The following is a 12,899-nucleotide window of genomic DNA, read 5'->3' as shown; positions in this document are numbered from 1 at the left end:
GATTTGAAGAAAAATGAATAATTTTAGAAATTGATCATGTAATTTGGTTTTCTCTTTTGATTTAATTGTGTATATTATAAAATTATATTTTCACTAGCTTACCCTTGTTTTTTTTTTGTGTGTTTGAACTGCAATGACTATACTACGCACACAAGCAGATGATCTTATAGGTGTTGGAGGGTCTAAAGAGCTTTAGGGTGTTGATTTTGAAACTTATATTGTAAATATTTATATTTCTATATGTCCTAATCATGTATTAGAAATGTTTTGAAAAACTCTAAGCTTGTATAAAAATATGTAAAACCTATATTCTAATAGTTAGATGTTATTTTTTGGGGTGTTATACAATGAACAAGTTTCAAATCGATCTGTTTCAAAAAAACAATGTTAAAGCATTTAAAACTAAAAAAATAGCATAAGTAATTTGAAAAAAAATACAAATTGATTATAATTTTTAAATTTCTTGAACTAAAAATATTGTCTTCTTGGTAGACAAATGACCACAAGTGTTGAAACAGATCGAGATAGAAAAGGAGTGAGATTACTTCTTACTGCACCTCTATAGGTTATCATGACACCAATACTAAATGTGAATTTATCATTTAGTTTTTTAGTTAAAAAATAAATAAATCTTAAAATCCTATCTAATTCCTTCTTCTATTTTCTCTAAGCACGACACTCCCAAGCATTTGAGTCATCTCCAACACTCCAAGACATCCTAGTACCCCATTTGCGTTATTTGAAGGGTTTTTTTGGTTCTTTACACATTTTTGGGAGCATTTGACAATCCCTTTGTGATTTATGGTAAAAACGGTTAGTTTGTAAGATGTATTTCACTCTTCCCTTGTACTAATTCCTCATTGTTATTTGGGTTAATCCGTTTTTCGTGATTTTTTTTATTTTGTAATTTGGAAGCCAACTTAGGATCAAAGAGTTTTTTTTTCAAATTTATAGAATTCATAAGATTTTTTTTAAAAACAATTTTTTGGATTACACATGTTCCTATCGAAAATGAACTCGGGGAGTGTAACTTGACGAGGATAGGATGTTTATCAAGGAACGAGCTTTAAATTAGTCTCTGATAAGAGGGGGAGGCCACCTGAAAAAGACTCGATTATGGGATGTGTTTAGCTGTTTGAGCTCTTTGATCTTTCTAATCTTTGGGTGGGCATGCACAACATAATTTGGAAGTATTTTGGATTCTACAAATCCAAAAACACTCCCCTGTCATAAATTGACTTATGGGTAATTGAAATATTTATGTACTTTTCAGATTAGATAATCCGAAAGTTGTTTTCAAATCTAGAACGTTATAAATTATGTAATTTGGAATATAAACTTACATTACCGATTAGCTAATCCAAAACACGAGTTTGGATTGCAACACAAACATTTCAATTAATTCTAAATTGTGTAATGTCGCAATAATATTTGGAGGTGCAGAAAGAAGCAGACAAGGAGTGAACGGGCTAGCTGGCCCATTAATAAAAACCGATTCCAATAAAAAAACACGGGTCAAGTCGTGGTTCCTTTCTTCGTCGTCGTCTCACTCGTTATTTATTAATTATGAATTTATGATTGCTGTGTTGTGTTGGTGTAGCATAGCATCGTAGCCAGAAAAAGGTGTCACTCCACCGGAGCAACGCAAAGGAACAACAAACTCGCACGCACGCACGCGCGCGCTTCTCTGTTCGCTTTCTCCCGCTAGGGTTTCGGTTAGGGTTTCGCTCTGTTACGCCAAGCTGGAGAGGCACAGAGGAGACCGTTACAACAACAACAATGATTTCCACAACGACAATAACTATCGTCACTCTAACAGGGGGCGCTTCTCCGATTCTCCCATGAACTACCACAACACGCGCCGGAGCCCTTCCGGCTTCCGCTCTGGCGCCGCCCCTAACCACCGCTCCTTAGACAGTCCTCCGCGTCGCTCTCCTGGCAGGGGAGGAGGATTCCGGCCGATGGGAGGGGAAGGTCCTGGTGAATTCGGATTCAACGGCCACCAGCCGCCACCGCCGCTGGTTGGCCAAAAACGAGGGTTTCCTGTCTCCGGACGCGGTGGCGGTTCGCCCGGTGTGTGCTTTTTTTTTTTTTTTTTCTCTCCTTCTCTTTTTCATGAATAGAGGGTTTTTGTTTTCGACGAATTTCAATTGCCGCGCGGCCATTCTTGTAACCCTTGCAATTTATTGGAATGGGAGTCGCTTTTAGGGTTGCTTATGTCCTGTTTCATATTAGTCATCAATTTCTTTTAGTTCGTGTGGCAGTCAATTGTTTACGCCTTGTAGCATATACGTTATGTTTCGATAAACTCATTTAGAGAAGGAAAAGGAAGGGACTAAGTTAATTCTAACTTAGGAGAAATTGACTGTGTCTTAGGGGAGATTATTTTGTGAGAGAAGTTTAATTCATTTTATATTTTTTCTTTTCCTATGAGTGCTTACAGGGGAGTTTATCCTAATCTAACTACGTAGTCTTTGAACTATTGGTTGGAATTAGGGTTTAAGAAGGGTAATCTGTTTGGTCAATAATTGGATATTTACAATGCTGTTCCTGGCAGCTTTTTCTGTTGTGAACAGTGGGTTATTTGTATTAACTTTTGGAGGTGTTGCGTTGCTGAAGCATTTTTTACGGGTAATATTACTCTATAGTTTACTTCCGGGGGAGGGAGGGAGGGAGAAAACCCAAGAATATGGGGTGATTGACTTGTGTTTGTCTGAAGTGGCAACTGGTGGGTGGGATAAGGCTTGATGTTGGTTGTGTGTTTTGTCATGATCTGGAGCTGTTTCAGTTATTCCTGTAATTCTGCAATACTGTTTTGTCAAACAATTGACATGTTTTTTCCTTTCAGATCGTTTAGATGGTGGAAATTTTGCTAAACTTTTTGTTGGATCTGTTCCCCGAACAGCTGTTGAAGATGATGTAAGTTATATTGTTTAATGATTTTTCGTTTTCCGTATATTAAATGATATTGACTTCAGTTTAGTTTGGTTTACTACCGATTAACTATTATCTTGATACATTTTTTTATGCCAGATTCGCCCGCTGTTTGAAGAACATGGGAATGTGATTGAGGTTGCCCTCATCAAAGATAGAAAGACAGGACAACATCAAGGTATTTGTTATTTTTATATTCTGAGGCTACTTTGATTCATATGCACTTTATTTCAGGTCTTTTGAGAGGCTGATTGTAGAGAAAATAAGCTCATCATCTTCTCAGTTTGTTTTTGCTACAAGTTCAGACTTGTTAGTATTGGTTCCACCTTTTTTCCCCGTCCTGTCATACCTGAAGGAGCTACAACATGTAAACCTGTAAGCTGCTCTTTGTATAGCAGATGGGATCTTGGAGGACCTAAAGATCCTGCTCTTGCAATTGTAGCTGCAGCAGTGGGGGCATTACCCAACATTTGATTGTAGTTGGAGTGTCAGTTACCATATCTATAGGTTTTTTACTTTAAAATTTTAGAAGTTGGTTATTGTACAAAGGGAACAGAGGATAAACTTAGATTGTTACATTTGAATGGTGTTAATCACAATGTATTTTTGAAGGTTTAATGTTTCTCATTTTGGTGAAATAATTATTGATCAAATGGCTTGGAATGTCACATACGACTTTTTGATTTAATGAAGTGGTATGGGTATGAAGTTGGGTTGACTAATTATGGATGATTATTGATACTAGTGTGTGGTGTTTATTGGAATTCATACTTCATTAGCTATCTTGTGAGTGGTAGTATCTTCTGAAGACGTGATGATGGCCATTTATTTATGTGTGTAAAATATAGGCTCGTAGTTCTAGTGTTGGTGATGTGATGTATGTACGTGATTGCATACGATGCATTGAAAATTATGGCAGGTATTGGATAGCTATTTCCGTGTGTTACTGGATCTTCTGCCAGTTGGTCCATCATACTTCTTTACGGTGCATAAAGTTTTATGCTAGGAAATATAGTTTGTTCAAATGGACATCATGGAAAGCTTGATTCTCCATGGCTCTGAATTCTTGTGTAGCGTTGTGCTTTTGCCTTTATTTATTTGATATTTAAGTTGAATTTACTGTTGTGTTTTGTCACAAGAATTTATTCCAAGCTTGTACAATACCCAGTTGTAGGAGAAAAGCAATCTGTTTTTTATATCACGATGGTGTTTAACTGTTAAAGTATATGAACGCCATATTCTATATCAGAAATCGTCTTTATATTCTAGCGACTGTTAACGTATTAGTACGCGGGGTGAGTATTTGTGGTTGCAGTTGTGTTGTGTGGATCTATACAATGTGGTGGCTTTAGTTGAGCCTTCACCCTTGTGTGCTTTGGGGAAGTGTAAACCCACAGAGAATATGATGATACACTCTGATAGGAGATGTGAAATAGGAGTTTATGCTTAACGAAAAAAACAGAGTATGTTCTACTCATACCCTGATATTTTCAACTGTAGCTACCTTTTAAGCTGCCCCAGTTAATGCTGATTTATAAATCAGCATTATACTGGTTATTAGAAATTCAAGCAACTTTTAGCTACATGCCAATTTTTGTTTGTGCAGATGAATTGCACTTTACAGAATTCGTTGTTAACCTTCAAATCCTTTAAAGTTTTCTAGCTATAAGAGTACTGAAGCCATTTGGTCTGCAACTGGTAGTTGATTTTACAATTGTTTGAGAAATATATAATAAAGTGTAGTCTAATAAGACTGTTGTGGAACTATCTTGTGATATCTTGATGCTTGGATGATTTTGCCTCATGCTTGTGATGAGATTATCTTGGGGGTCAGCTGAAACTTTTGAGATCTTAATCTCTGCCTTTTATATAGGGGTTAAAATATAGTTTGGTTATTGTTTTATCTCTATATGAATTCTCTTTAGTCTTCTCTTGGCAGCCAAATAGTTGTGACAAAGTAAAATATCTCACTGGAAGAATCATTCTGATTTGTTGATGAATTAAAGACCATGACAGCCTTTTTTTAGTTGTCTGGGTTTGTAACAGTTAGTAATTTAAAGCAAAATAGGGTTTAAAATAAAATCACATTGAGTTTTATTTTTCTATCATTTTTCTGCCTTATTTTCTGGATCTATATTTATCGACACCTGTTACTGGGGGTGTTGTATCATTTAATGAAACTGGTATAAAGTATCTTTGTCATGCAGGTTGTTGTTTCATAAAATATTCTACTGCAGAAGAAGCTGATCAGGCAATTAGAGCACTGCATAATCAACATACTCTTCCTGGAGTGAGTTGTGCTTACGAATCCTAGATTGTAAATAGTGAGGACAACTTATAGTTGTTAGTTAATTATTTTCTGATGCATGTATGTTATTATTTAGGGTGTTGGTCCAATACAAGTGCGATATGCTGATGGTGAACGGGAACGCCTTGGTAAATGTTTATATTTATTGACATTGTTAGGTTTGCAAATTCTCACTACCACATGTATTATGCACAAGGATTTAAAAAAAAAATACTGTTATTGTATCAATGATGATCATAGTTGTAATTTTTCGTCTTGAAATATCTTTATGTTTTGAAACTTGTGTCTATGTTTATCGATTGAAGTTAGGGACATAATACTTGTCCCTTTTATTAATTTTATTCATATGCACAAGACATCCTGTGTATTATTCCACATTTTGTTTCCCCAAAATACATTTATAACTGCTAATTAGTTGATAAAGTAAAAAAAACTAGCAATATTTGTTCTAGGGGAAGAATTTATGCATGGATGTGTTTTTGTGTCTCTGACTGCATCATTGTTATTAGTCATCTAATAATAATGTACTGACTGTTTCATGGTCATGCCACTTAATTTATATGATAGGTGCAGTTGAGTACAAGTTATTTGTGGGCTCTCTGAACAAACAGGCTCCCGTAAAGGAAGTTGAGGAAGTATGTTTCTTGCTGTAATCAAACTTTACGTTATAGGCTGTTATACTGTTTTAAATGAACATTTTTGTGTGTTGTATTTCAAAAGGGTAACTTTGGCATGATGGAATTTATCTGTGCTTAATAATTGCTATTATTATTATCCGTGGTTAATATTTAACATGAAACTAATTCATGATGCCTACTTTCTCTTGCATCAGATTTTCTCAAAATATGGCAGAGTTGAAGATGTTTATCTTATGCGTGATGAGAAGAAACAAAGTCGTGGTATGTTTCCTACCTACATGACTATGTGATATTAGCCGGAAACCAGCTAGGGGATGGGTGTGGATCCATAGGGGCAAGGGGTTTGTTTCTGTGCTTCTCAGTTTCATAATTCTTCTTAAGGGAGTTATGAATTGGTTGGAACAATGAGTAGTTTTTACTGTTCCCATCTATCTCTGAAAGCATTTTATTTTATTTTTCTGGGACTCCTTTTTGTGTCTCTGTATGTTTGTGTTTGATTTTTGATGCAATACTGAACAGATAATATTTTCCCTTATTTTGGTTGAAGGATGTGGTTTTGTCAAATACTCACACAGAGATATGGCTCTGGCAGCTATTAATGCACTTGATGGTGTCTACACAATGAGAGTATGGAAAAAAATATTTTTCTCATTTCAATAGTTCTTCTTATGAATGCATTATGGTTAATCTTGTATTTTTCTGCATAGGGTTGTGAGCAACCACTAATTGTCCGGTTTGCTGATCCTAAAAGGCCTCGCCAAGGAGATTCCAGGTCTGTCCTTGCTATTTTGATAATCCTTGAGCATAAAAGTCCATTCCAAGGCTAATTATAATTAATTAAACCAAGCATTGAACCATGGACTTTTTAAATTTGACCAAGATTTTGACCTGTGCTATGTGATGTGAATATGAAATAAAGCCTAGGCCAGAAGTATTCTTTTTAGTTAACAATTTCAATTTGAACGCTCTGGTATGTTTGCTTTCCGCAGTCTGGTTAGCTCACATTTTAAGGAGGCCCTGTTCAAACGGAATAGGTCTCAAACAAGGCTGGTTTGTTGTATAAGTTGACAAAAGGGATTTTTCCTTGTTCCTTGTGTCTTGCACACCTAGAAGTTCATTCTTCCTTGGCACTTATTTACTTTTTGTCACTCAGGGTGTTGGGAAGGAATTTTTCTTTGATTTTGTGTTTGAGTTATATAAGGAGCTTAGACCTAATAATATTCTTGACACATGTGCATAGAATATGAATCAGCTGCTGTTTATTGGCAGAACATATAAGTTTGTTCTGACTTTGTGGCTTTTAGATTTTCTATGATTCAAATGCATAGTATGCACATATGAACATGAGATTTTTAAAATTGTGCTTGGCTTGCTTCAGGGGTCAGGCCTTTGGAGGCCCAGGATTTGGTCCTAGATTTGATGCACCAGGCTCAAGGTATTCTCCCACCTTTACTCTTTCCTTTTACCTCTTGCTTCCTCTATTGAATTCTTGTCAGTTAAGACTTGTTACAATGATTTCTTCTGTAATTCCTTCTGCAGACTTCCATCCAATATTACTGATCCTATGGGTGATCGAATGCCTCCCCCTAATGCTTGGCGACCAATGCATCCGCCAAATATGGGGCCATCCACTAATGCTGCTCTTCATGGCATGGGGCCACCAATGCTTCCAAGATCTGGTGAAATGGTGCCTACAAATGCAGTAAGTACAATTTTTTGGTCACCCTAAATGTCCAATGCAAAAGGCCTCCACATTTTCTTTTTTGAGATTTTCTTCTAAGTTCTTATTGTTGTTTTAGTTTTTCATGTTCTGTGGATGGTATGTGTTCTTGCTACTAAACTGTTAGCTCTTTGCAACCTACTGTGTTTGGACATGTAGATCTGGGACTTAGTTATTTATTATTGTCAACTAATGTGAATAAGGATAAAACTAAATGTTTGACTTTTATGTGACCGCATATATATATATATATATATATATATATATAATGACATTCAAATACATTTATGGTTGACTTCCGCAAAACTCCACTATCTCAAGAATGAAACTGCAGTTTCACTACCTTAAGTAATTGAATTAACTTAGTAAAGAGGGAGAGCCTTGAAACAATAGTAAGGTGCCGGCTGGTTCCAATCTTGAAAGATACCTATCCCTTTGATAATCCCCACATGTCAAACTTCTGAGTTTGTGTAAAATCTGTGGAGCTTGAATATACTTGACTCGATATATGCATATCATAATACTCTTGAAACAACAATAGTTCTAGATTTGAACTTCATAATGAAGCAAAGTAGCAGGCTACAATAATAAAGTGCGATAGTACTTGTAGCAAATAAGATCAAGCAACTTAAGTGATCAGATCATATATAATTTCTTAAAACCGTAAGTTACTAAGGTGAAAACATTTCGTTAGATGATTAGACAACCATGCAAAACACTGTCTTTAAATCATTTGAGCCTGTTAAAACAGTTTTTAAGTCATTTGAACCTGTTAAAACACTGTCATTATGGTGTCAAAATTTACATTTTATTTGAAACTAATTCACTTATTGACTCTAGAGTTTACACCAGTTTACTTGAGTGTCAGGAAAAGAATTTGGTAGCAATTTTTATCTTGTTTTGTCTACCAAGTATCATAAAATTATTAAGAGTCTAAAGTTAATTTAAGAGTATGACAATCATGTGCCCTAGTCATAGTCAATAGCATACGATTGCAATGCCACTGCGGGGTAGCAGAGTGGAGGAGGCCCATACCACTCCTAGGGCACTTGTTGCAGAGCACCTGGCCACTTGGCTAACAAACCACCATTAATGGTGTAAAACGCAGAAAAACAAGGAGTTTTGCTTGCTTTGCCACTGATGCTCCAGGGCCTTGTTAGACTGCAACCTGTTGCCAGACAAAACTCTGCGACTTTGTTCTTGCTATATTCCCGGATGAGTCTCTGCATCCTGTCCTGTCCTGTCCTGTCCTTCCACCTCCCACCCTTTCATGTGCGTGGTGTTCCATATGGGTGGCCCTAGCTTGCAGATGATAGGTTGGGTCTTAGGGTCTTTTTCTGTTTTAATTTATTGTGATTCAAATTGGGCCTATTTTTTTTTTCCTTGTAGAATATAACATTTTTTACAAGTAAACATAGCATGTGATTTATCATGTAATATAACTAAATAAATAATAATGATAATAATAATAATAATAAATATAAGTATTATTAAACAAAATCATATATTGTTAAGTAATACTACAAACTGTATAATAAATATGTAAAAATGTAAAAATATTTTTAATTAAATTATCAATAGTAGTTAGTATCTTTCGATTCACGATACGTATTGTACGAAACGATATGGTTTCACCCTCCCACGATACAAATCGTTTGAAGAATCTTTTTTGTCCTTGAATCTTAGCTGTATCGTGCGATTCGCACGAAGAATTGCAAAACGACACGATTCCGTATTGTGTGAATCAGTGTGGATTTTAAAAAATGAGTAAATAAAAAAAGATAGATAGAATTTGTTTAGTAACATGTATGCACCACATTATTTTTTTAGAGGTTGTTTTGGTGAAATTTTGTGGTATATATATGTATATACACACACACACACTCATATATAATTTTTTGTATCTTGCATGTATACATATCTTATATATTTAAGTATATATTAAATTTTTTAATGTTTATGAATCTTACGATTCACGATACGAAACAATTTACGATTTATAATATCAGCTCTCCAATACACTACTTGTATCTCGTTTCTACTACCAATACAAGTACAACAAACAGAATAGTGGTCATCCCACTACCCTTATCCTGCTATAGTATTCTTTTGTATGACTGCTTTTTGCTATTTACTACTAAATAGGAAATAGCCCCTGCTAAAGAGGGGGTGAAACCAACATCATTTAGTGGGACTGATTGTATTTCATCTAACCGTTGGGTGTTGTAAAGAGTGTGTTGCTAGAATTTTTCCTATAATATATTTAACTTTGGTGTTTCTCCTTTATTTTTATTTATTTATTTTTCTAGTACCTGTATGTTGCTCTTCACAACATTCACAGCATCTGTTGCTTATATACCTAACCTTAACAAATATAGGGTGGTCCTATGACTGGCTTTGGAGGCCCCATGGATGGTCGTTTTCAAGTTCAGTCTATGCCATCAATGTCACAACAGGTATATTTGTGTATTAAGATTGAGATAATTAATAATTATGTTTTAGTTCCTTTTTGGCATCTTGAAACATTAGTAATTTTGTTTTGCTTTCAGAATTTCAATCAGCCTATGCCACAAATTCCACCACTCAATCAACAAATATCACCCTTACAGAAGAATATCCAATCATCCCAGGAACTGCCACCATCCAATCAGTTGTACCCTCAAGCACCAGTTCCCTACCCACAAGCATCTCTTAGACAGCATGGCCAGCCACTTCTTCCTCCTTCTGCTGGCCCTCTTCAATCTCAGCAGATACATGGAGTAAGTGGACAGTTTCCAACTTCTCAACCGCAAACTCAACAGAGTGCTTTGTCTGCTGCATTTCCTCAGACTCCTCTTGATGCCAGCATGCATTCTAATACTGCATTAGCTACAAATCAACAGCAAGTTCCTCCCTCCATGACACAGCAGCCTCTTCAGCAATCCCCTTCTCCGTTAGCTCAGATGTTATCGCAACAAACACAGACTTTGCAAGCAAGCTTTCATTCATCTCAGCAGGCCTTCTCCCAGCTTCAACAACAATTACAGATGATGCAGCCTTCTAGTCAAGCATTAACATTGCAGCAAAATGCAGAAGCTACTAAAAAGCAGGTATTTTTGGTTAAAGTCTATGCTTCAAAGAAGTTTTTAATTTGAATTCTATTAGATGTTTCACATTATGCCTAGTACCGGGTTTCATTGATTGATCTATATTGTTGCTTTGATCAGACTGATGTATGAAGTTTGGTTCTAAATAGCTGTACTGAAAGTTTTATTGATATTTGCATTTTTTTCACCTATAGTATTCCTTAAATTGATTTGATTAATTTTTTGGTGTCAAACCGGACTGGTTGTAGATATAAAATATTTTTTTTTTTTGTGTTGTCATGATGCTAGGATTTATCATTATTTTTCTAGTGTGTTAGAGGAGGCTGTCACAGTAATACGATTATGTGCCAATTTTGTATTGATGTAGTCTCAATGGGCTGGGACTGTGGCACAAACAGTGGCCAGCACTCATGCAACTGCCCCTGCTGCAGACGCCCCTTCATCCAAACTTGCTACTTCAGCCTTACAAGCAATAAACCATAACTCGGCTCATGCCAAATGTAATTGGACAGAACATATATCTCCTGAGGGCTTCAAGTACTACTATAATAGCGTTACTGGTGAAAGTCGGGTAGGAATTTATTTTTGAGTTGCCATTATATTAGTTACTATACTTAATTATAGCTGTGGAACTGACCTTTACTGGGAACTACAGTGGGAGAAACCTGAGGAGTTGACGTTATATGAACAGCAACAGCAAAGGGTATCTGTTCAGCAGCCTCAAACCCAGTCACAGCCTTCAGTGCTACCTGCCCAGCAAATTCCCCAATTCCAACAGGTTCAGCCTCAAAGTCATCTCCAAGGTCAAGTTCTTCACCAGCAACAAGTGCAACAGCCTCCCTTGTCCTCTTCAGTAAGCATCTCTGACATTAACATACATTGAAAGGTGATTTTGTGTTACTGACTCCTTTTGCCATATTCTATTCTAGTTCCAGGCATATGGCGTTACAGGCCCTCAAAATGTTCAGGTAACACTGTTTTTGTTAAAATTTTGTTTAATGACAATAAAAGCTTTGAATGATGTGCCTCTTCGTCTATACTTGTAGCCCGCTCATTATATTATTGTTCAAGTGTCTCATTTTTGCTGTGTATGATTGAAAATTGTTTGGCTTTTCAGGAAGTTGGTTATAAACAGTTGCAGCCAACTGTTATTTCAGCTGGTGATCCAGGACGTTACTCACAGGTATATTATAGGTTTCACTTAACATAGTTTTCATCTTATGCACTGTAATCATAATTCCTGATTCCATTTCAGGGTGTTCATTCTACACACGAATTGATGTGGAAAAATAAGCCTTCAGGTACATGAAAAACAATGCATATGGACAATAATTTGCTTTTTTTGAATTTAGATACTGTTACATTTTGTAGTTACTGTAATATGAATTGCATTTGCTGTGAATGTTGAAGACATAGATTGTTAGTATTTTTATAATAATTTCAATTTATATGGTATGCTTTTTCACCTCCAGGAGTTTGAAGTTTGATGGGTTGAGCTTGAGGCGGCATATTTAAGATGTTGCAGTTTTTAAAACGGCTATGGAACAGAATGTGTTATCTAATCTTAAAGGCAGGGGGCCACCGCCTTCATTTTGATCCCATATGTGACATGTAACAATTTATTTTGGCACCTCAGTGTGAGGTTTCACTATCACTTACTCGCGATGTGGGATTCTAAATACATGACAGGGAAATGCCCTATCCTCATCTTCCTGTACCATAATATTTGCTAAAATATAGATTTTAACTCCCAACCATTATTTTTTAGAGAGAAATCTTACAATGATGCTTCCAGTGTTAGTTTCCTAATAAAATCATTAGAAGCTTCTTGGAAAAAAGCATTGTTATTTCTGCTCTTTAGTTTTCTTTACAATGCCACTGGAGCTTCAGTCTGGATACAAACGATATTAGTGCAAATACATCATGAGAATGATAAGGTTGTATAAATTTCAAATATTTTTGGTTATATCTTTCTGTTCAACCCGGGAAATGATACAATACATATTTTGGCTTATTTAAAAAAAATCATCACAAACATATGCATAGTAAATTCAAACATAAATAACAATTAATTGAATAACATTATTCCTTTAATACAATAAATAGTCAAGATAAAATCCCGAATGACAAGAAATCAAAATATATAAAATTCATCAATTAAAATCCCGAATGACAAGAAAAAGGAAATAAAATATATAAAATCACAATTTAAC

At 35.6% G+C, this 12,899-nt stretch overlaps 1 protein-coding gene across 1 annotated transcript; it reads left to right on the top strand.

Annotated features, from left to right (window-relative positions):
* Nucleotides 1-1,462: 1,462 nt before the first annotated feature.
* On the top strand, nucleotides 1,463-12,524 carry LOC137807030 (flowering time control protein FCA). The gene is made up of 19 exons (XM_068607446.1): nucleotides 1,463-2,073; nucleotides 2,849-2,919; nucleotides 3,034-3,112; nucleotides 5,142-5,224; nucleotides 5,319-5,370; nucleotides 5,810-5,877; nucleotides 6,075-6,141; nucleotides 6,428-6,507; nucleotides 6,588-6,652; nucleotides 7,259-7,315; nucleotides 7,420-7,582; nucleotides 9,979-10,056; nucleotides 10,150-10,689; nucleotides 11,054-11,257; nucleotides 11,342-11,539; nucleotides 11,616-11,654; nucleotides 11,804-11,869; nucleotides 11,942-11,987; nucleotides 12,159-12,524. The coding sequence occupies exons 1-19, from the start codon at nucleotides 1,842-1,844 to the stop codon at nucleotides 12,164-12,166; spliced, it is 2,196 nt and encodes a 731-aa protein (XP_068463547.1). The 5' UTR covers nucleotides 1,463-1,841; the 3' UTR covers nucleotides 12,167-12,524.
* Nucleotides 12,525-12,899: the final 375 nt, after the last annotated feature.

Source organism: Phaseolus vulgaris, chromosome 3 (genome assembly GCF_000499845.2).
Source record: "Phaseolus vulgaris cultivar G19833 chromosome 3, P. vulgaris v2.0, whole genome shotgun sequence".
NCBI lineage: Eukaryota > Viridiplantae > Streptophyta > Magnoliopsida > Fabales > Fabaceae > Phaseolus > Phaseolus vulgaris.
The sequence above is the reverse complement of the archived record's forward strand: the minus strand, read 5'-3'. Positions and strand labels throughout refer to the sequence as shown.